Here is a 24,364-nt window from a genome sequence, read left to right on the forward strand (position 1 = left end):
ATCCTTGTGTGAATCATCTTTACAAAAACTTTTTGAGAGTGGTAATATGAGAAAATGAAGATTGATTTGTGAAAATGTGAAAACGAAGATGTTTATTTTATATTTAAAAAATATAGTCGTTGTAACGTCGTCAGTTGACGTTAACAACCGTTATGTATATATGACCGTTGTAATGTCGTTAGTTGACGTTAACGATTGTTATGTACTCGTTGTATTAATAATAATTTTAATAAAAGAATTCTATTAGTATAAATACGATTACTATAAATACATTTAGTATAAATACGTTTAGTATAAATACGAAGATTAAGAGAATAAACATATTATGCATAAATAATAAATTTAAGAATAAACATTAGTATGCATGAAATAAATAATGATTAATTGCATAAGTAATCATAAATGTTAGATAACATAGATATTAATGTTAGTGAAGTTAATAAGAGTTAAATTACAGAAATATAATTCAGGCGGTATAACCGACCATATACAAATTAAATAACATAGATATAAATGTTAGTGAAGTTAATAAAAGTTAGATTACAGAAATATAATTCATGCGGTATAACCGACCATATATAACTTAAATAACATAAATATAAATGTTAGTGAAGTTAATAAAAGTTAGATTACATAAATATAATTCAGGCGGTATAACCGACCATATATAACTTAAATAACATAAATATAAATGTTAGTGAAGTTAATAAAAGTTAGATTACATAAATATAATTCAGGCGGTATAACCGACCATATATAACTTAAATAACATAAATATAAATGTTAGTGAAGTTAATAAAAGTTAGATTACAGAAATATAATTTTACTTATGATGATAATAATATTTACCTTACTAATAAATAATAGAAGATATCGTTAAAGAATTTTTTTACCTTGATTAGTGACTTGTGCTTGATTAGATAAACTTTGATTATACGAAGCACTTCGTGCTGATAACGTGTTAAGATTCAATAGTTTATAATTACTTTTATTATACTTACTACACAATACTTGAATATGAAAGAGTAATAATGAATGGAGATAGAAAGATATATTTCATATATGTATATGAATGGGTACTCTAACTGATTACATTTGCTTGCATATATATACTACAAATATTTACGATTCTCAATTAAAAAAAATTGACATCCATCCTATACATTCATAGACTTTTGTCTACCTTAATTATTGTCCACGTGCTTGAATTATTTTATTGATAGATATATAACAGTTCTGATATTCCTAGAATAATCTTTTCAAATTGTGTTTTAAATTAATAATTTAATTTTAATCGGTCACGTGAAAACCGGCCCACCCTATTTTTGCTATAAAATATAATCCCATCTTCTTCTCTAAAGCCGTCCCAATAATTCACTCACTGCTTTTAGCAGGTCAATTTCCTCCATAAGATCCGACCCGTATCCTTCTCGGGTCTCCCCTGCATTTCTGATCCATCCTTCGGATTTGGGTAATCCACTTCTTTCTCTGCATCTCTATTGCATCCATATTTTTCTCAGCAATTATTTGTTTCTTGATCCGTATATAGACACACATACACACACAAAAGGGGGCTTAAAAGGTTTTTTATTGTGTATAATTATAATCTTCTAATTTTGATTGGCTGTTTATAGTGATCTGTTTACATTATGTGTATTACCTTTTTACAAGCCCTGTTTATCTTTATAGATCTATTCTTGCATGCAGATGTTTTTATTTCAAGATTTAATTATATGCATGACATGATAAAAAGGTGAAAACTTTTTAGGGTTTAAGCTATCATTGAGCCTAATTATATTAGGGTTTAATTAATGGCTTTTGGGTTTGGTTTAAATCACTTTTAGATACAATGGGTTTAGTAAACTTCAGCATAAGGTGTATAAAAAGCTAAACTTTGAGCCGATTTGATGATTAAATTTGAAAATAAATATGGATAAAATGTGCAAACCATCTGGGGATGCATAGTATGAACTATACATATTTTAGGTCAGACATGTTTTTTAGATATGTGTACCATAACATTTTTATTTGATTGGATGTAAATGAATGCAAGTGGGTCTGGTTTGTAATGAGCCTAATGACCATGTTCCACATGGGCTTGTTGAAAAGGTTTGATGGTAAAGGTTAAAGTTGTGGGTCAGACAAAAATACTTTGAGCTGACTTGTCAAATATCCATAACATCTGATATAATGTGAGTTTTTAGTTTTTTTCCATAACTAGATCTGTACATTTTTTATTAGTGTTCTTAGGTTCTACTTACAATAATTATTAATATTAATTATTATTATTATTAAAATTATGATGATGATGATTTATTAGAACTATGAAGTAGTCAAGTAGCAACCAGTGGCGAGTCCAGGATGAAAACCCAATGGGGTCCTAATTTTTTTTTCTTCCAAAGTTAATAATATTTAAAGGGAACTCTAGTGGTTATTTACCTCTAAAAAACCTTAAATTTTAAAAATATATGGGGTCCTATATCGTATAAAAAATTTCCAAAGTAGTGGGGTCCTTTGACCCCACACCAATGCATGTAGAATCGCCCCTGGTAGCAACTGGTGGATGTATTGTTCTTTGAATGTTTTTTCATGATCAAGTTTACCTGTAGGTGCTCCAATATACTTGTCGATGATCGATTTGATTAAGTATTTGAGTTTTCATTGTGTTATACAGATCGTAATATTCTGTAATGGCGGACGTTGAGGCTCCATTAATAACAAGGGAAAAAAGGAAGAAGGTGTGGGTTGACTACTTTGTTCAGTTTAGATGGATTATAGTTATCTTTGTGGTGCTTCCCATATCTTTCACTCTCTATTTCCTCACGTATCTTGGGGACGTTTGGTCGAGTTGGAAGTCGTACGAGAAACGCCAAAAGGAACACGAAGAAAACGTCAAGAAAGTTCAGAAACGTCTCTTAGAAAGGGACCCACAAAAAGATGGTCTCGTATGTACAGCCCGCAAGCCCTGGATTGCAGTTGGAATGAGGAACGTTGACTATAAACGGGCTCGTCATTTTGAAGTTGACCTTTCGGCTTTCCGCAACATTCTTGAAATTGACACAGAAAGAATGATTGCTAAATGTGAGCCATTGGTCAATATGGGTCAGATCACACGAGCCACTTGTCCTTTGAATCTTGCTTTAGCTGTTGTAGCTGAGCTCGATGATCTAACCGTTGGTGGGCTCATAAACGGCTATGGTATCGAAGGAAGCTCCCACTTATATGGTCTTTTCTCTGATACCGTCGTGGCTTATGAGATTGTTCTATCTAAAGGTCAAGTGGTTCGAGCCACAAAAGACAACGAGTACTCTGATCTTTTTTACGCCATCCCATGGTCCCAAGGGACACTTGGGTTACTTGTGTCTGCCGAGATTAAGCTTATTCCGATTAAAGAATATATGAAATTGACATACAAACCGGTTAGGGGAAATGTTAGAGATCTTGCACAAGGCTATATCGACTCTTTTGCCCCTGGATTTGGTGACGAATGTAGTGACCAAGTTCCCGACTTTGTCGAAACCATGATATACAATCCTCATGAGGGTGTTTGTATGACGGGAAGCTACGCCTCTAAAGAAGAGGCTAAGATGAAAGGGAATACGATCAATAGTGTCGGGTGGTGGTTCAAGCCATGGTTCTATCAACATGCTCAAACGGCTTTGAAAAAAGGCGAGTTTGTGGAGTACATACCAACTAGAGAGTATTATCATCGACACACTCGGTGTTTGTATTGGGAAGGGAAGCTTATTCTTCCGTTTGGTGATCAATGGTGGTTTAGATATTTGTTTGGTTGGTTGATGCCGCCAAAGGTTTCGCTTCTTAAGGCTACACAAGGTGAAGCCATTCGAAACTATTATCATGAAATGCACGTGATTCAAGACATGCTCGTTCCACTTTATAAGGTCCCCGATGCCCTAGAATGGGTTGATCGTGAAATGGAGGTACAAACACTTTCATGTTTACGTTACAAAAGTTGTTTACAATTATTTGTTTGATTTTATTAACGACAGCCCTGTGCTTTAAAGTGTTGTGTTGCACTGCACGGTTACATAATGTCTTGAAAGCGGCACTTTTTGAATTGTACAATTAATTTATGCACGTTAATGACAACCCTTAAGTGCTGGCGTAAGCAAAATCCTTAATTATTTTATGAAAGCAACAGTTTTTAATGATTTTTGTATATTTTTGCAGATATATCCTCTTTGGTTATGCCCACACAGGCTTTACAAGCTTCCTGTTAAGACAATGATATACCCAGAGCCAGGGTTTGAGCAAGAACGCAGGCCAGGTGACACTGAATACGCACAAATGTACACAGATGTCGGCGTTTATTACACACCGGGACCCGTGTTTAGGGGCGAAGTCTTTGATGGGGTTAAGGCGGTTCAAAAGTTGGAAACTTGGTTGATTGAGAACCATGGGTTTCAGCCACAATACGCTGTTTCTGAACTCGATGAGAAGAAGTTTTGGAAGATGTTTGATGCAGGGCTTTATGAGCAGTGTCGTAATAAGTATGAGGCTGTAGGGACGTTTATGAGCGTGTATTACAAGTGTAAGAAAGGTAAGAAGACTGAGAAGGAAGTTCAAGAAGCTGAGAAAGCGCAGTTGGAGACGGCTTGTGCTGAAGTTGATCAGGCGGAATAGATTGTTAGGTTTGAGGATTTGGGACTTTTTTCATGATGTTTAGATTTTGTTTTCGGCTTGTGGTTGTTGCTTCGTGTTTCTTGTTGTTTGTTGTTTGAATTTTAGGTGTTGATTGCATCTGAACCTTTTTACATAAATTGGTTTCTCTAGTATCAGAAATAGAACTTGGGTTCATTTGATTGTTAGTTTACTGATGCACCTTCATTAATCACTTGCAATTGGTTGGGTTATTGGCATTGAACTAACTTGTTGATTTTTTTTAATTTTTTTTTTTTAATAGTATATTTTACATATAATCTGTGTACACGATCTTTTTCGATATAAGTAATTAAGAGTTGGTTTGATTGCCCAAACTATGACAGAATATTTCTAAAGTGTGCAAGCGGATCAAAAGTATCCGCATTGTTGGGTATAGTGCCTTCCGATGTGGGTTATTAACCTACCAAATGGGTTCTTTCAACAAAACGTTTCATAACTTCTATTCAAGTGAATATACCCGCAGATGATATGACCGACCCTGCTCCTGCGACATTTGCACATTTAGATGCTACTACCGTACTATCAAGAGGATTAGTCGCCAAAGATCCTTTAGATTCTAACGTCAACTATGTTACAACCCCGGATCATTGTTGAAAACATTTATCCCTTAAGAGAATGTACAATTCTAGATGCCTTAGCGGCACATAAAACTAAAGGTTGAATATATGTCGAAACTCTTGCAAATGAAGCACTTATGTAAGAACTGAACTAGGATTACTAGGTTAGTGTAGGTAATAAGTTACAAAACATAACATTTTCATCGTCTTTAACAGAAGGTTAACATAATTTTGACATCAACTAGTTACAAACTTAAGTCAAGCTTGGACCTTTTGACACTAAACTTGGCTACTGTGACAATCTCTGATACTGCAACTTAGAATGTTCCATTGTCCTAATATGAATCAGGAATTTACATATAAGACTCTACCTGCAAAACATTTTGATATTTCCAACATATTCTCTTGAGCTCAAACAATGACCAAGCGAATAACTCATGATACAGTAATCGAAACCTGTTCTACAGAAAAAAGTTTTTGTTGAAAAGCCAAAAACTTTCTTACTTTTACAAAAACACGAAACGAGTGACCTTTTGGCTATGACGTACAAAACGGTTCACTTCTTGTGGATCTTTCCAGAATTCCAAAAACCTACTACATATCTAGTTGCAGAATAAGGGCACCCGAAAAACCGAACAATATTTTGGCAGTCTTTTTTGCTATTTCGATTAGTCCCTTTAGAACTCAAATGACTTAAATACGTCTTCCCTTCATATATGTACGACATTTGCTGCCATAAAAGCACACACAACCCGATTTCCACTGAAATGCTTGCAATAAATAGGTATATAAGAATTAAACCTCTGATAGATAAAGACTCTACGGATGTAAAGAACGAGAAAGCAATTTCCTTGAGAAATGCATAAACAAACGTGTAGTCAGTTGGCCTACTTAAAACCGACAAAGGAAAGTTTCTCATCGGTGGCCATATACGAAACGCTGAGAATGAAGATACGAGCGACACGTAGAAATTACTTATCACTGCTGAAATCAGAAAGATAATGAAGACCCGATGATTTGCAGTGCCCACACAATTCCCAATCTGCTTCAATATAGTAAGATAGCGATTTTAAGTATTGGAATACATACAGATTTATAGTATTAAAATACATACACAATTTAAGAAACTGGATATTGAAAATCCTAACAACAACAACAACAACAACAACAACAACACACCCAATCCCATTTTGTGGGGTATGGGGGAGGTGGAACGTAGACAATCCTTCATCTACCCTAGAATAAAGAGAAGTCATTTCTCCACCCCGAGTGAAACACTCCAAATTGATATTTAAGTACTCAAAAGAAAGGAGGATATTGAAACTTTTTCAGTTCAAGAATTTTACCTAAACCCCCCTTTCATAGGTCTAAAACTTAGGGTGCATTTGATTGCCTCTTAATTGAATGGTTCAACAGAATCATTTAGTATTCAATGCCTTTGTTTGTGACATCTGAATGACAAATGATGCTGAATAATTCATAGAGTTCAATCAGAACTTCTAAATCATTCAGATTATGAAGTCTCAGCGCTTACTCATTCTGTTTCATCAAACACACCCTTAGTAAACCAACTTTTTATGTTATCAATCCTAATACACATTAAAAAAACAGATAATAAAATGTGAAAAGTAAAATAAAAAATTGGAAATGCAAAATTTAAATAGCTTAGATAAAGCAGGAAAGTTTCATAAATCAGAAAAAATAACTTTTTGTTGACACTATATAACTTGCAGGAAGAAAAAGACGAAAGCTTACAAAGGGGCAATGATGATCCATGTCCAACACGCAGATTCCACATGAACGACAATGATGAGTATTCGATGATTTTGGCTTCGAACAGTAGTTACAAAACGTATAGCCTTCAAGTCCACCTTTTCCGACTGTTGGGTAGCTACCCCAGGGTATGAGCGGGGGTGTACCAGGAGATCGGAACGCAGAAAGTATATAAGTAGATATTGTCGTTACTGATAAGACAACTGATATGGTCATGTGGAATATGCCACAAAAATTACTTACTGCAAAGACAACTGGATATATAGCCCATATACCGCCACCTGCATACTCAGTAGGATATATTAAATTATATAAAGGTACAATAACGAGCATAAAAATGGCAGATATAGTTAGCCTACAAGTCAGATAACAGGAAAGAAGCGATATGAACGTCAAGATAAATAAATATCAATCTATTGATTTGTTTCATTTTAACTAAGTTTGGCCATTCAGACATAAAGTATAGCCCAAATCGACCCATATTTAGGAAAATGGGTCAAACTTACCACCTCTTCTCGTATGCATATCCAGCTAGGTTATAATACTAATTATCTACTTTTTAATGATATTGTACTTTCTTAGGCTTCACCTTTCATGAATTTAATCCCTGTTATTCATCTGCCCCATGTTTCTTTATAATACTAATTATCTACTTTTTAATGATATTGTACTTTCTTAGGCTTCACCTTTCATGAATTTAATCCCTGTTATTCACTTTCTTAGGCTTCACATCAATCGTTGATTTGTTGGCGACTTGACTGACTTTTAGAGCCTAAATTAAATTCGAGGCAGGATTTAAAACCCATGGAAATTTGATTCTACCATTTTCATGTCGTCTATTATTATTTTTATTTTAGTTTTTTTATTTAAAAAAAAAAAAAAAAACCTTTTTCTACTTAAAGGCCGGAGGTCCTCTCGGAAGCAATCTCTTTATCCGTCGAATAAAGAGAGGGATGACTTTCTCTACTCTTGAGAGTGTTACACTCTGGGTGGAGAAATGACTTGTCTTTATTCTCGGATAGGGAAGGATTGTCTACATATCACCTCCCCCATACACCACTCATGTGGTATTGGGTTTTGTTGTTGTTGTTGTTGTATGATTCATTTATTTTTAACGCTGGTTAGTGTTAACCTACATCATCCATCCCTCCATAACAATGTTATTCTATTATCAAATACACAAATTTACACCCCATAACAAAAACAAGCAACTGACAAAGTTCTATGAATCTCAATTGTGCTTCATATTGCTAGATTCATGTTCATGTCACCTCAACGTACAAGGAGGGTGGTTTGTTCTTGGATTCCTATTTTGCTCTTAAATTATCAAAGCAAGACTTTGGGGCTGCTTATTTTTTTCTATATTAAGTCATGTTTCCATATGTCTCTGTTTGGGAAGGGGTGTCCGATTCTATGTCTCCTAGAAACAAACCAATTTTCAGATCAAGTGATAAGGGGTGTCCGATTCTGTGTCTCCTAGAAACAAACCAATTTTTCAGATCAAGTGATAAAGAAACAACAATTTTACTTACTGAATTAAGAGCAGTACAAAAACAGATCATTAATTGGAATAAACAGACCCTTTGACGTGTTCAAAAACATGTGAAAAACTATTCCTTTTTTGTTTATGAATCTTTTTGTTCATACAAGGATTAACCACTTAAAAAACAAGTAGATTAGTACCAACTTATCTTTGAATCAGATATAAGCATGTTAAAATAAGAAATCTCAAAACCCCCTAAGTTAGGAAACCAATAGTAGGTTAAAGGTACAAACTTTTACCTATAATGAAAGACATGAATAGTAGGAGAACACAAACAAAACACCTATCTCGCAAACGTCTCCACCACAAGTAGCTAATATCACATTTAAGTGCATTATGATTAGTTATGGCTCCACACCACCCACATTTGAAAATGGGCGTATAAGGCGTAAGTATAAGAATCAATCCACACCCCCAACACGTTACCTCGTGCTCTTCCGTTATCGATGCTACATAATGATCTTCCTACGAAAAATCAATAAAATCAGTTTTTATAATATAATATAATATAATATAAAGGCCAAACAAAGATCACATATATTATTATGATAACATGAAATGCATAGGAGATAAAATTGTTGAAAAACTAAAACCAAAATCAGGTTATTGAATTATGTAAATGTGATAAAGTTGAGTTACATAATAATTAAGGAACTTATAGATTCTGATATGTTTTTAATTGAAAAAATGTGATGATAATGAAAACGAAAGTACCTGATCGGAAGAAGGCTGGAGGGAGGGGCCAGGGGTGGATTGTGATGGCGGCGGCGGTGGTGGTGGGGGTGGCGGAGTGGCGGTGGAATCTGTTAATTCCATCGGAAATTGAAAATTGAAAATTATGGTTGGAGGTAAATGCTCTTGTTTCAATTCAGATCATGAGGAAAAAAATAAATTTTGATCTCAGTCCTTTTGATCGATTAATGATGCTGTGACTATGATTATTAATTTATTAAACCCAATAATTTGGGTTAGAAATCTGCATTGATTCTTCAATGGGTTTGGCTAGAATCGTAAAGGAGGGAAGACATTAAAATAAGATTTGTTACATTTTTCATTTTATTCTTACTACGGTATATGATATGATGATTTATTTTTGATCGGATATATGAATATGATACATCTTGTAATTTTTTTTATTTTATTTTGGCAAAAATAACCAAAACTTAAATAAAAATGGAAAACGTTTTCAAAAAGAAAACGACTTCAACAAAGGATACATCGAGAGAGAGGCTCGAACATAAAAATCGGCAACCTTACAAACTATCTATACCGAGCCTCATATTGAACGAACCTAAACAAAATCTGAAACAAATTGGAGTAACAACAAACTGGAATGAAACCAACACTACTAACAAACTAACATAGACACCGAACTCAAAAATGACAGACACAAAAAAAGACACGATGCCAAGATAAAAGGATAAATGTCTTTGATAAAAACGTCGAATTTTTTCATCTCGGAACCCTTGTTTGTCATATCAAGAATTACATTTTCAGTAAAAAAAAAAATATTTAATAAGTTAGTGTTGATAGAGATGGTATTAGATTATTCCTGACCATCACTAAACTTTTTCTTCCTAAAACTGTTATGTTTAAATCATGTTATCTATGACACTCTTCTTAATACATCCAAGATCTATGTATTAATTAAATAATCAAAATTGTAGTAATTTTTAACACCTAGATAGAGTACAATTATTTGTTTTACCCGTTCGTTCTCAAACATCTCATATAATCGCTAACACGAGGGCGAAACTCTCATAACTAACCAATGAGTGGCAATGAGTATTCACTGCCAGTGATGTTCCCCTGAATTAAATGAGAATTAAGTTGAGCACATCACTAAACCTATGGCAATGGTCTATCTAAATTCATATCTATATAACTTGTGTGAAAACTTCATTTGAATGTCCTTATGACCTTCGTCTTGGTTTTCATATTTTCTAGAGTTCGAACTCGGGTTCAAGTCCTGCCAAGCCACCCCATAACCAGCTTCGAAAATCCCTAACATATAATGTTATGTTCAGGTTCGAAAATATACCTTTTACCTATGTGGAAATTTGGATCCCGGTTTCAACAAGTGTAACATCAGATGATGTTTTCGTTTACTTACGGAACTCTCAATAAATAGAAAAAGATCATATAGTGCTAGCATAAAGTCTAGAACCCACAACCATTTTAGTTAGGTCAGTAACCATTGGTATCAATTTAGCAGATAACGATTCAGTTTAGCGATTTGTGAACTCCTGTTATCATCTATAAATAATAATTCCAATTGTATGAAAAATGTGAAAACATACACATTTCACAAAATGGTTTATATTGAAGCTATATCTGTCTACAAACTGAAAGACACAATACAGATTGTTTTATAATGATTGAATTGCCTTTCTGTTAGGGGATAATAATGCTTGTCACTCTTTCGAAGTTATTACTAGCAGCCCCAAAGCACCTATTAGAATATACTGATACACAAGTAAAAATCAATAAGAAATTGTTAGTTACGCTCCAAATGAGATTGCCGCTAGAAATGAAACAAGCTTATATAAAAGATAAAAACCTTGATGATGGGCTGTTCTGTCATTATAATTGTCACCCAACCAACGTAAGGCAAAAATCTGAAAAGAAAATTACCAGATGGATGAACTTCATTTAACGCCAAATAAGTAAAAAAAAATTGGTGTCGAATAAATGAGCAGTTTTATTAGAGGTTTAATTTTTACCCAATAGCTCTCCCCATAATATGATGCCGTTGCAACCACATCTGACCTTGAGCATACAGAAGCCTGTCATCTCCAAAATTATTGTCACCTGGAAGAACAGAGCGGCCAGATATTCAATAATCATTTCCAAAATATTTAAATCTGCTTAATTTTCTTAGATGTTAATTCATGATATTGTGGGAACTCAGGTTGAGCAACATACACTTTGTATCCTGTCGTTATATGTTTTAACGGGACCCATAAAAGTATAAAACAAGAACTACCACAATCATCACCCCACTTCAGTTGCTATCTCTATTTTAAGTAAGCTCAACTTTATTGATGCACAAAATTTATAGTTCCTTATATACTCGTATGATTTATGAGATCTAAATTACCTTTTGTAAGGACATCAACTTCTCCATCTTCATGCTCGTGTACCTACAGGAAAAATATGAGTAATTAAAGATAATAACTCACAAATATCAATGGAAAAATACTTGCCCATAACAAAAACAGTGATTACAGCTTTTGTAACTGAGACAGAAATGAAATTATGGTTTTCGGAAGATGGGTTTGTAATTTGAGAAACAATATTGGGACATCAGTCAACAAGGTCAAAAACCAAAGACAACAAGTGATGCCCCCTTACAATTAAGTGAACATGGCACTCAATCGCATAAGATAAATAATAGCATCTCACTGCGCGATCAATGAGTAAGTTGATATATCAAATACCACATCTTTCGTAAAAGGCTCAAATTACTCAAGTAACCCAACTCACGCCCCATCTTTTCCAAAACATCCGCTACTGTTCAAAATTATTGAATACAAGGTATTAAGAAAAAGTAAACAACTTTTTCACACATATAACATACCTTAATCACACGATGAACTATTGGAATTTCCCGACCCTACATACAGATAACAAAGGCATAAACATTAGTCAAGTACTAACACTATACTAAGTTACAATTATTAAAGTATAGTGACTCTACCTTTTGAATTATCGATAACAATAAACAACTGAAGAGAAATCACACCTTATAATTACAAGGATTAACCAATTTAAGTAAATGACCTCCATAGTTTACTAAAGTTGTGCTCATTTTGTAAAACTGGGATTAATCTTCGATTAATAGGTTTTAGAAGCAGACCTTCCCGACTTGCCAAAATCAGGTCATCGTCGGTCGGCGGCTCAAATCAGCTTATGCCAAATCTAACATAATCCTGACACTAACCGTATAAGAACAATCTAACAACAAAAGATAAATTCTAGAAGCATACATCAACATTGAAGACCACGATCTCTCCAGCACGAATTGGTTCCTTATTCATATGCAAAAACAAAATATCACCCTGCAGAGACATTAAAAATGAGCTATAAGCAAAAGCGCGTTCACAAGCCAACAAGCTTACACATATATCTGTACACTTACCCTTTTAAAACCAGGTTCCATACTTCCAGAAAGCACAACAACAACAGGTGATTCACTACCAGTAATACACATCAGTCCTTTCCATATTATTAAGGCAGATGTAACAATCATACCTACAATAAATAAAATAAAATTTAATCATCAAGCTATCATCCTAGTTCAAAAACTACAACTTAATCAAGTCGTAATTTAACCTAAACACAATTTAAGTTATCTTCACAATTGAGATAGTATGAATCAAGCCCTAAATCAACGAAATTTAAATATCAACAGATTAATATCAAATAATTAAGTGAAGTGATACACAATTTGAAATGAATTATGAAATTTCTATGGATAAAAAACGGAAATGTAAGATAAAAAGTGAAAAATATGAACCAAGGCTAATTGCTTGGGTGATTAGTTGTCTGAAATGCATCGATTTCACTGAATCGATTTGCTCCCCGATCCATCCCATCCTTAATTTTTTCAGAAAGTGCTCGATTAATAAGTGAATAGGGAGTGTTTGAGTAATTTTGACCTAATTTGTTCATCAGTTACACAAATTAAAGCATGTTACAAAAGTTGCAGAAATGGTCCTCGGACTTTGTAAAAAATTCAACAAGCATAAAAAAGACTGGTTAAAAGTTAAAACCAAATAATCAGTATAAAATTATGTTTCAGCTTGTGCGGGTTTGAATCCGCACAATCATTGTCGCGTGCACGTGTATTTAAAAGTACACACAAACGTTTGTGAGGTTATGTGCGGACTCTATACGAGTAATTTTTTTCCGTTATGGAAACAACAGAGCGTCCAAATAATCTGAGTCCGAACAATCTGTTTAGACTTAAGTAACGGGTCATAATCTAACATGCTCGATAACATTAAAAAAAGTCTTCGAAAAGTATTTTTAAAAATATATCTACGTCATTTTCGCTTAATGTTTTGATTGTAGATGTTTCGATTTTTAGATTTTGTATGATTTAAGACATCAATTATCCTAGTGAATGTTGCCATTATCCGTGGATTAAAATTATAGTACCATAACTATTCTGGTTGCGGTTCTAGTTTTGTTGCTGGTTCATCAAATTAACGGATCATGCGTTAAGTTGATGCAATGCGTATTCAACTATTTTTAGAAAATACGAGTGGATAAAAATACAACCATATTTTTATATATTTTACCCAAAAAAAAAGTCATCCTGTTGGGAGTTATGTTACTAACATATTTTCAAAGTAAAAGATGTCTAAGAAGTCTTAGCAAAGGTGTTGACTTAAAAAAAGCGATGAACATTGAATACTAATCACAAACCTTTGTGAAGAAAAAACATCATTATAAGCATCTATTAAATATCTTTTCATTTGTCTTCATTCTAATATTACCATAATACAAATACAAGCTCTTTGATTCCTTCGTTACAATCAACATTTCTTTGATCATACCAAAGCAAACCATGGGTAAAACTAAACTTCAACAACAACCCTCTCTCAAAATCTCCAAGAAACAACCCACACATCATTTCAATAGTCTCATAAAAGATTTGAAACCAAAAGTTTACATAACTAACTCATCAGATTTCAAAACTTTGGTTCAAAAACTAACCGGCAATGGTTCAAAATCTCCTATTATATCTTCTTACACCTCTCCTAATACTATGCCTATTATGTCATTACAACCAACTCAAGTGATTGAAATTTGTGACCACAATAGCCTTGATCCTTGCCTTGATTTTGGCCTTGATCCTAGTCTTGATCATAGCTTCAATTCTAGCCCTGATCCTAGGCTTGTTTTTTGTGTTGATCCTAACGTTAATCATAGCTTAAATTCTAGCTCTGATCCTAGCATTGATTTTAGCGTTGATCATTTTCTTGATTGCAGTCTTGATAATAGTCGTGATCCAACAGTAGATTTTAGTGCTGATCCTAGCTTTGATCATAGCGTCAATTGCAGCCCTGATCCTAGTCTTGATAACATGTTCATGGCGTTTGATTATAGTGCTTGTTCGTCTGAAGAGTTAGTGCAATGGCCACAAGATCGAGTGGTGGACTATGCGAATGAGATTGAGCTAAGAAACCTTGAGTCGTGGCTTCTAGACTTTAATCCATCACCTATGATCCATGATACGACGTTTGTTCCCACGAATACATACAATTATAACTACAACATGTCGTTAATTATGTGAGCCATGAATGTGTACCTACATATGTAGTAAATCCTTTGTACATCTTGTTAAAATTAATTACATATATGTATATATTTCGTATATATGTATATATATTCTTTCTCTTTGTATTACCAATTGTGTTTATTTGTTAAACAGACACAAACTTAATAAATGTAATATATAGAGAATGGTAGAAACTATGTTCTTGATTATTTGTACATGTATTATTTTGATGAATGATGATGCTAGTGACGGACTTACAAAAATCCATGTAATCTATACGGATTCAATACATTGATATTCAATTAAATATTCTGTTGAAAGCTTTGACGAGCCCAACACACCCACTATAGAGGACCTAGGTTATACTCACTCACTAGACCAACACGTTGACGTTGGTTAGCCTTTAATTTTATAAATCCTTAGTGCACAATAATGCTTAGGCGACAGTGTCGACCATATATCATTCAGGCGGTATAACCGACCATATATCACTTAGGTGGCAGAGCCGACCATATAATAGATACAACACAAGTGCACTAAGAACTTAAACACAAACTGAGGCTTAACCGGGAAACTTAACAAAGAACACTTTTATTAATACAAAGAAACAATTACAATATTATGGACTCAACTCACACTCTTACTTCTTCACAACTTCTACTTACAACTCTTCTTCACTTCTTACTTCTTCTCTACTTCACACTTTACTTACTCACACCTTACTTCACACTCTACAAATGAAATCCTCACCCCTATTTATACTACTCCATGGAAGTTTCTAGAAACTAGATATTTCCATGGATATATATAAATATCTAGATATTTTTATACATATAAATATCTAGACATTTCTTACACACATAAATATCTAGATTTTTCTTTGCATTTTAATATCCAGATATTTTTCATGTATACATTTACTAATTCCATATTATTCTAAATTTGCATTATATTTTAACACTCCCCCTCAATGCAAATTTTCTTCCAACGATGTCTTGCAGACCGTTCCAAGTGCTTCTCTGAATTTTGTAAACTTCGGTTTACTTAGGCTCTTGGTGAATATATCTGCAACCTGTTCATCTGTCTTTGTTGGCATCATCTTGATCTCCCCTTCAAGGACCTTCTCGCGAACATAATGATAGTGCACTTATATATGTTTTGTTCTTGCGTGAAAGACAGGATTCTCTGCTAGACATATAGCTGATAGGTTATCGCAGAAAAGCTCTACTTGATGGTCTGTTAATTGATGAAGATCTTCTATTAGTTGTTTCAACCATGTAATTTCTTGTGTTGCTGATGATGCCTATCGATATTCTGCTTCAGTGCTTGACAAGGATACTGTTGGTTGTCTCTTGCTGCACCATGATATTACTCCTGATCCAAGACTAAACATGTATCCAGTTGTTGACCGTCGTGTATCATAGTCTCCAGCGTAATCGGCGTCACAATATCCAGTCACATGACATTCTTTTGTTTTCTTGTATAAAATACCAAAGTTGATAGTGCCTTTAACATACCTTAAGATGCGTCGTACAACATCAAGGTGAGGCTTCTTGGGATTGATCATGTATCGACTAACCACTCCAACTGCATAAGATATGTTTGGCCGGCTTAGTGTGAGATAAATAAGACTTCCGACCATCTTTCGATACATGGTAACATCTTGAAGAATTTTTTCTTCATCTGCTCGTAGTTTTGTATTCGGATCCATCGGAGTTGAGATAGATTTGCAATTAAGCATTCCGTACTTTTGTAAAAGATCTCGCGCATATTTCTGTTGTCCCAGAAATAATCCTTCTCTTTTCTGCTCTATTTTGAGTCCAAGAAAATGTTTGAGTTCTCCAAGCTCCATCATATGAAATCTGATAGACAGATTCTCTCTTGTCCTTTGGATCTCCTCATAGTGATCTCCCGTGATGATTAAGTCATTCACATATACTAGCACTATATCTAGTTTTCCTTGATCTTGTTTCACAAATAAACTAGAATCTGAAGGAGCAACTGTGAAACCACTTTGTACCAAGAACTCGCCAATCTTCCCGTACCAAGCTCTTGGAGCCTGCTTCAAGCCATATAGTGATTTTTTTAATTTGCAGACATGCTCGGGATGGATTTTGTTCTCAAAGCCTCTTGGTTGATCCATATAAATGTCTTTGTCAAGTTCTCCATGTAAGAAAGCATTCTTGACATCCATCTGCCACAGCTTCCAAGATTTGCTAGCGGCTAAAGCTAGTAGAGCTCAAATTGTTGTGATCTTCGCCACTGGACTAAACGTTTCTTCATAATTCAGCCCATATTGTTGAGAAAAACCTCTAGCAACAAGTCGAGTTTATACCTTTCAATGGATCCATCTGATCGAGTCTTCACCTTGTAAACCCATTTACAAGATATTGGTTTTACATCTTTTGGCTTTGGAACTAAACTCCATGTCTGATTTTCTTTTAGTACATTAATTTCTTCCTCCATCGCTTTCTGCCACTCTCGACTTTGTGCTGCTTCTTCATAAGTGGAAGGCTCAATAGGTATTGATTCATCCACATGAGCAGCATTGGCATACCTTGGATTAGATTGTCTCAGCCTTGTTAATCTCCTTAATTCTTGTGCATGCTCCTCGACTTCCATTTGGATTGGACGAACCTCCTCAGATATAGATTGATGTACACCAGTTTTCCATGGACTCTTTTCCTTAGAGTACGACCCATCTCCTTCTTTAGTTGGATCCAATACGTGCTCTTCACGTTCTTCTCTTTTTTTTGGGACTTCTTCTAATTCATGAGATTCTGGAAGCTCTATCTTTTGTGGTGACCACCATGAAGAAGCTTCATTAAATACCACATTTCTTGAAGTATGGCACTTTTCAGTATTTGGATCACAACATCTCCAGCATTTTCTCGATTCATCATAACCAACAAAAATGCACCGAATTGCCTTTTTATCAAATTTGCTTCTTAGATGATCTGGCACGAAGACGTAGCATACACATCCAAAAACCTTGAGATGGTTGACGGTTGGCTTGATCTTCCATAATATTTCATACGGTGAAATATATCCCAACTTTGTTTGTGGGAGTCTGTTAATCACATATGAAGCCGTCCTCACACATTCGGCCCAAAATCTTCCTGGTACATTCTTACCATGAAGCATACTTTGACAAGTTTCAGCAAGATGAAGATTCTTACGTTCTGCCACTCCATTCTGTTGTGGAGTATTAGGGCAAGTTAATTGTCTTCTAATCTTGTGCTTCTCAAGATAGATATTGAACTCAGTCGATAAATATTCTCCTCCATTATCTGTGCGTAAGCACCTAATCTTATTATTGAGCTCACTTTCTATCTTCTTCTTGAACTCTTTAAACTTCTGAAAAGTCTCCGACTTTTCCTTCATGAAGTAAACCCACACATACCTTGAGAAGTCATCAATGAATGTCACCATATACTTCATTCCTCCTAGTGATGTTTGTTTCACTAGGCCAAAGACGTCGGAGTGTATGAGCTCTAGTGGTGTCTTGGACTGATGTTGTGACTCCTTGAATGGCAATTGGTGAGCTTTTTCAAATTGACATCCAGCACATATTGTATCTGTTCGGATATCAATATAAGGAAGTCCATTTACTATGTGTTTTACCATCATCTCCTTTAACTTGTTATAGCCCACATGCCCAAGACGTTCATGCCAAAGATCAGCCGTCTCATTTTTTCGAGTCTTATCCACATATGCTGTTTCAGCAGATAGTACATAGACCGACTCTATTCTTCTTCCTTGCATAATTGGATTGCCAATCACCTTCACTCTCTTGAATACGGACACATCTTCTGGTCCAAAGAGCACATAATTCCCTTCTGCTGTCAATTGTGGTACTGACAGTAAATTCTTCTTTAGGCCAGGGACAAGATACACCTTCTCGAGTTGGAGCTTATGAGAGTCGCCTTCATTTGGAATTATTGTCTTTCCAATGTGAGAAATAGACAACCTTGAATTGTTGGATGTCAACACGACTCTCTTTCCTTTGTAATCCTCCATTTCTTTCAGCTTCGTTCCATCGTTGGTCATATGATTTGAGTACCCAGAATCGATGATCCAATCATCTTTGTAGTTTATTTTTGACTTTAAAGTTGTTGTAAGAGCTTGATCATCTATGTCAGCTTCAACAGAGAGTCCAGCTTCTGCATCCCATGTTTCCTCATTAATGGATGCTTCGAATGTGACCTCTTTGTTCTCATCTCTTGCGGCAACCACATTTTCTTCGAAAGTTTGCCTTCTGGGGAATCTACAATCTCGAGCAAAATGACCCTTCTTGCCACAATTGAAGCATTCACCATTCTTTCTCTTATCATTTTCCCCGTATTGTTGGCGATGATCTCTTCTTCCTTGTTGAGCTCCCCCTGAAGCGTTGCCTTTTGATTTTGGGTGACCCTTCCACCCATATGTCTTCCTTTCTTTCATCGCCTCTTGTCTTCGAGATGTTGTTTTCTTCTTATTGGTGAAGAGTGCATCTTCTCCGTATTTTATGGTTACTTCATTCATCTGCTTGGCTAATGCCTCTTGATTAGCCAATAAATTCTCCAACTCTATTAATGATGGTTGAGTAGGCCATCCTCTTACAGCGGCTATAAATCCATTATACTCGGACCTTTAAGCCGTGGATGATAATACTCTTCATCCTTGCTTCACTCACTTTCTCTTCAGGAGCAAGTTGAGATATCTCACGGCAAATAGATTTCACCTTGGTGAAATACTGGGAAATAGACAAACTTCCTTGTGAGATACCTGCGAGCTCATTTTCCAAGAGCTGGAGGCGTGCTTCATTCTTCTTTGAAAACAATTTTTCAAAAGTTTCCCAAGCTGCCTTTGGTGTTTTCTCGTCACGGATGTGCTCCAATAGATCCTCCTCGATTGTAGTCTTCAATATAAATAAAGCCTTCCCGGCCTTGATGTTCCATTTTCTCAAGGCTTCAGCATTTTCTTTCGGTGGAGGCGTTGTGTCACTGCCAGCAACTATTTCCCATAAATCCTGTCCTTATAGGTAGGATTCTATACAAGTCCGCCAATAACCATAGTTGTGGTTATTGAGACTCTTGATTCTACTGCTCGTACTTGCAAGATCTGCCATCATGACGTCCAACGTCCAATAAGCTTGATCCCATACCGATGAGCTTTCACAGTTCCTAACTGTGCTCCGACAGAATCTCCCTTAGGGCTTCGGTGAAGTAAACGTCCAACGTTTACCAATGTTTTCCTCCACTAGAAATGGTCCCGAACGACCCGCTCTGATACCAATTGTTGAAAGCTTCGACGAGCCCAACACACCCACTATAGAGGACCTAGGTTATACTCACTCATTAGACCAACACTTGGACGTTGGTTAGCCTTTAATTTTATAAATCCTTAGTGCACAATAATGCTTAGGTGACAGTGTCGACCATATATCATTCAGGCGGTATAACCGACCATATATCACTTAGGCACTATTATATTTAACCAAGTGCACTAAGAACTTAAACACAAACTGAGACTTAACCGGGAAACTTAACAAATAACACTTTTATTAATACAAAGAAACAATTACAATATTATAGACTCAACTCACACTCTTACTTCTTCACAACTTCTACTTCCAACTCTTCTTCACTTCTTACTTCTTCTCTACTTCACACTTCACTTACTCACACCTTACTTCACACTCTACAAATGAAATCCTCACCCCTATTTATACTACTCCATGAAAGTTTCTAGAAACTAAATATTTCCATGGATATATATAAATATCTAGATATTTTTATACATATAAATATCTAGATATTTCTTACACACATAAATATCTAAATTTTTCTTTACATTTTAATATCCAGATATTTTTCATATATACATTTACTAATTCCATATTATTCTAAATTTGCATTGTATTTTAACATATTCATATGTAATAATTAATCTTTATCTATATTTTATATATGATCATACTAAAGTCTCCAAAATTATCGGTATGAATAAATTAATTATTTCCTTCACTTTCACTATATATGAAAAGGAGTTAGAACTATAAGGCCCTGTGAGTTATGACATCAATCTTTACTTTGAGACGGTAAAAATATATAATATTTGTGATTGTACATAATGAGTTTGTTGTTTTAGTTTTTTTTGTTAGATGCCCATATTATATTTAACGAATGTTTTGCAACGAAATATACACATTAAGCAAAAATGAATAGGTAAATCGTCATACTTAATTGATTTTTTTTTACCAATCACCATGTTTGAGTGGCCGTCCGATTTAATGACCTCAACTTATATAGGAAGTGTTGGGAAAAATAGAAATAATAATCTGATGAGTCAAAAGTGTTTTGCAGATTTTAGAGTCTGAAGGTTTAGAGTCTGCAGTTGCAGACTCTGGAATTGCTGGAGTAAACGCTTGAAGATTTCTTGAAGCAAAAGCCATAGAATATTCTGGAGATATGCTTGTTATTTAAGAAGATTTGTTTTGAAGATTTGATTTTATCTCCAGAATTTACTTCCTAGTTATTAGCAAATTTGGTTTGTTTTTAGTTTATCTTTTCTATATTTATAGCTAAGTAGTTTTGGAAACCAAATCTCCAGATTTGGCTTTTGATCTGTATAAATAGGGACGTGTGCTTTTCATTCGATGTATCTTTTGGCACAATCAATATTATAAAACATATATTTCATATCGTGTTCTCTCAATTCGTGTTCTTATAATTCTTATTTATTGTTCAATTGAGAGTCTGGTGTTCATAGTTCAATTACTGTGAACTAATAATTGGTATCAGAGCTGGAAACAACCGAGCTCTTGATTCGGATCGATCGAAGACGTTAAATTGAAGAAGTGTTAAAAAATTCGGAGTTTTTAGAGCTGTTGCGGGAGAAAATTCGTAACAGGCAGGTCAACCGTTGGATTGCCTTCAAAATTATACTGTAAGTTACTCATTCACATATATAATAGTATTTAAACTTTTAAGACGATCAGACCGTTCAATTGTGAGATATGATTTTCTGAAGTTCACAACCGTTTTTGAAAAACTCTTGGAGTTTGATTGTGTTGTTGTGAGAGAAAATTCATAACGGTTTCGTTAACCGTTAGATCTACTTGATTTTTGGACTGTGGGATCTATACACGTAGATCTAACAGTGATTAAAATTTCATAGCGATCGGACCATCGAACGTCGAGATATGAATTATTGAAGCTGCTATGGCCGTTTAGAAATACTCGCTAGATTTTTAACTGTGCAGCAGTAAATCGTAAAATTCTTAACGGGTTATTGAACCGTTGGATCGGTGTCAAATTTTTACTGTAGGTGTTTTACACGTTTATCTAACTTAGGTTAAAATATGATAGTGATCGGATAACTAAATATGGAGATATTATTTTCGGAAATTGAAAGCTATTCTTAGAAACTTATTGAGCTCTAGTGAAAGAAAAATTATTGTGACTTCTTCAACCGTCGGATCTTGCTGGAATTTTTACTGGAGATTTAAGTCGAATATTAAAAGATTTGAAAAAAAATTGGTGTCGATCAGATTGGTAGATTTTCAGATGTCGTTTTCGGAATTTTCTGAAGATTTAAGAAAATCTTTCATGTTAAATAAAGATTTCATAAAATATTTTCGGGTGTAATTAATTTTCAGAAATATTGTGAGGTAGTCGGGAGCATACGACTATTATGGTCCAATGAAGTTATATTTTATCTTCCACATTTTGTTGATTCTGCTTTGTAGAGGGAATTTGTTTTGGGTTATTGTTACGCAATCACAGGATCATACATTTGTCATTCTTGGTGACTAATTGGAGTACTTATTGATATGCTTGGGATCGTTAGTTGTGGGATAGATGCCTCTATTATATGCCTATAATGTTTGAGTCATGAGGACGATACGTGCTTTATAAAGTTTATTAGGATGCAGCTATTTGAAGAGGGAGAAGTTTTACAGTTGACGATACCGAGATTATTGATTTGTATGAAGACTAGAACATCAGGAATTTGATCGAGTTCAGTCTTAGGGGGAATCTGGTTGCATTAGTACTATGGGTAACAAGTACGAGTGAAGTTTGAAGAAACTACAGGATGACTATTAGCATTTCGACTTCAATGAGCGAAAACATTGATGTTCGAAGTTTGGTTTTCATGTATTCTGTAAGACTTTTGATGCAGCTTGTGATTCATAAAGATTATGGTACTACTGCAGAGATTGACTGAAGATTGCAAGAGGTGTTTATAATAATTCGCCAGTAACGTCCAAGGGGGAATTTGTTGATGTATATTTGTATGGCCGTCGCTGGACGAATAACGTTTATTATTACATGGTACACCTAGTTGATATGTAACTGGTCAGTTACAGGAGCATATGTAACTGTTGGGTCATAATGTCTAGCGGCCCATTCGTATGAGTGAGGCCCATTAGGGTTTGTCTAGTTTGCTTATAAATACCAGTTTACGTGTTCATTAGGGTTAAGAGAAAATAGTCTAAACCCTAATTAGGAGAGCCGTGTTTGGGGATTCATTGCTAAGGGGAGATCATGCTCGATTTCCCCTGGCACCAATGTTTCTCTGTTTAAATCAATATTGAAACTTCAACATTTATTATATTATATTGATTTATTCGTGTTCATCATGTTTATCTCTTCCGTCTTTGATCTTGCTCGTATAATGTTGTTTATAACTGGTATCAGAGCGGGAAAGGTGTAAATCCTATCTCGGTGATCTTTAAAACGATCCATATTTTTTCTTATCAGTACTATTACTACTCCAGATATGGCTATAATTGAAAGGGATGGTGGTTCTAGCAAGTTTGAGGAAGATTTGAAAGCTGTTGAGAAGATGGATAAGGACTCTACTTGCAATAAAGCTTCTGCCTATAAGGTACAAAACTTTGTGAACTATCTTGATAATGAAAAAGTGAGAATGTTTCAGTACTTGCTGCTTGACTTTGAGTGGTGTTTAGAAGACATTGATAGATTAAGAACACAAATTTTTGATCTTAAAAATATAATCAAAGACAAAGATGATGAAATTAAAGTCTTAAAAGAATGTGAGGCAGAACTTGACACCTATAAAATGGCATACACATAAGAAACTAAAAGGTTAAATACTGAATTAGGAAGATCAATTAAAAGGTCAAAATATTATGAAACAATTTGTAAATCTTGGTGTGTATCTTCCAAAAAGAATTCTGATGCTATTGCCAAACAAATTCCAAATGATGTCAAGGCTATACTAGGTGAAAACTACATATTAAATAATAATGTGGAAGTTGATCCTAGTGTATTCAAACCTGACATTTTACCTGACACTTTTGTAAAATTTGATGGTGATAAAAAGATTTTAACTAATGCTTTTGTAAGATCATTAGATCCTGTTGAACCCTCAGAGACTATAATACTAGAATGCAGAAATCCACTAGAGTGTGAACTCTTGAAATCTTCAGACTCTAACAGTTTAGTCTCTAAAAGTGAAAGTGTATGTTCTGACCTAGAGTCTGACACCCAAGAGTCAAGTAGCAAAAGT

The 24,364-nt window shown here is 34.7% G+C and overlaps 3 protein-coding genes across 4 annotated transcripts; 1 reads left to right on the forward strand and 2 right to left on the reverse strand.

The window, feature by feature from the left end:
- The first annotated feature begins 1,335 nt into the window (after positions 1 to 1,335).
- Positions 1,336 to 4,848, forward strand: LOC139839426 (delta(24)-sterol reductase-like). The gene is made up of 3 exons (XM_071829490.1): positions 1,336 to 1,471; positions 2,675 to 3,941; positions 4,192 to 4,848. Exons 2-3 carry the CDS (start codon positions 2,691 to 2,693, stop codon positions 4,642 to 4,644), a joined length of 1,704 nt encoding a protein of 567 aa, XP_071685591.1. The 5' UTR covers positions 1,336 to 1,471; positions 2,675 to 2,690; the 3' UTR covers positions 4,645 to 4,848.
- Positions 4,849 to 5,487: 639 nt separating this feature from the next.
- LOC139844517 (protein S-acyltransferase 11-like) lies at positions 5,488 to 9,454 on the reverse strand. Of its 2 annotated transcripts, none has more exons than XM_071834739.1 (4): positions 9,271 to 9,454; positions 8,796 to 9,021; positions 6,996 to 7,294; positions 5,488 to 6,282 (listed from the first exon to the last, which is right to left on the reverse strand). In XM_071834739.1, exons 1-4 carry the CDS (start codon positions 9,370 to 9,372, stop codon positions 5,797 to 5,799), a joined length of 1,113 nt encoding a protein of 370 aa, XP_071690840.1. In that variant the 5' UTR covers positions 9,373 to 9,454; the 3' UTR covers positions 5,488 to 5,796. The 2 variants fall into 2 exon arrangements, with proteins under 2 accessions (XP_071690840.1, XP_071690839.1); XM_071834738.1 differs by having other exon boundaries at positions 5,488 to 6,285.
- Positions 9,455 to 10,791: 1,337 nt separating this feature from the next.
- Positions 10,792 to 13,199, reverse strand: LOC139839920 (uncharacterized). The gene is made up of 8 exons (XM_071830134.1): positions 13,076 to 13,199; positions 12,698 to 12,810; positions 12,546 to 12,617; positions 12,137 to 12,172; positions 11,657 to 11,699; positions 11,280 to 11,367; positions 11,117 to 11,174; positions 10,792 to 11,021 (listed from the first exon to the last, which is right to left on the reverse strand). Exons 1-8 carry the CDS (start codon positions 13,152 to 13,154, stop codon positions 10,971 to 10,973), a joined length of 540 nt encoding a protein of 179 aa, XP_071686235.1. The 5' UTR covers positions 13,155 to 13,199; the 3' UTR covers positions 10,792 to 10,970.
- Positions 13,200 to 24,364: the final 11,165 nt, after the last annotated feature.

The sequence above is a fragment of the Rutidosis leptorrhynchoides genome, chromosome 4, assembly GCF_046630445.1.
Source record: "Rutidosis leptorrhynchoides isolate AG116_Rl617_1_P2 chromosome 4, CSIRO_AGI_Rlap_v1, whole genome shotgun sequence".
Classification (NCBI taxonomy): Eukaryota; Viridiplantae; Streptophyta; class Magnoliopsida; order Asterales; family Asteraceae; genus Rutidosis; species Rutidosis leptorrhynchoides.

Excerpts from the sequence above, each read along its gene's own strand:
- LOC139839426 (XM_071829490.1), top strand. The coding sequence starts at position 2,691 with ATGGCGGACGTTGAGGCTCCATTAATAACAAGGGAAAAAAGGAAGAAG. Across the intron at positions 3,942-4,191 it reads GGGTTGATCGTGAAATGGAG|ATATATCCTCTTTGGTTATG; the intron begins GTACAAACACTT and ends ATATTTTTGCAG.
- LOC139844517 (XM_071834738.1), bottom strand. The coding sequence starts at position 9,372 with ATGGAATTAACAGATTCCACCGCCACTCCGCCACCCCCACCACCACCG. Across the intron at positions 7,295-8,795 it reads ATTCATGTCTTTCATTATAG|GTGGCGGTATATGGGCTATA; the intron begins GTAAAAGTTTGT and ends CTGAGTATGCAG. Across the intron at positions 6,286-6,995 it reads TGGATCATCATTGCCCCTTT|CAGATTGGGAATTGTGTGGG; the intron begins GTAAGCTTTCGT and ends ACTATATTGAAG.
- LOC139839920 (XM_071830134.1), bottom strand. The coding sequence starts at position 13,154 with ATGGGATGGATCGGGGAGCAAATCGATTCAGTGAAATCGATGCATTTC. Across the intron at positions 11,368-11,656 it reads AGTTGATGTCCTTACAAAAG|GTGACAATAATTTTGGAGAT; the intron begins GTAATTTAGATC and ends CTGTTCTTCCAG. Across the intron at positions 11,175-11,279 it reads ATTATGGGGAGAGCTATTGG|ATTTTTGCCTTACGTTGGTT; the intron begins GTAAAAATTAAA and ends TTTTCTTTTCAG.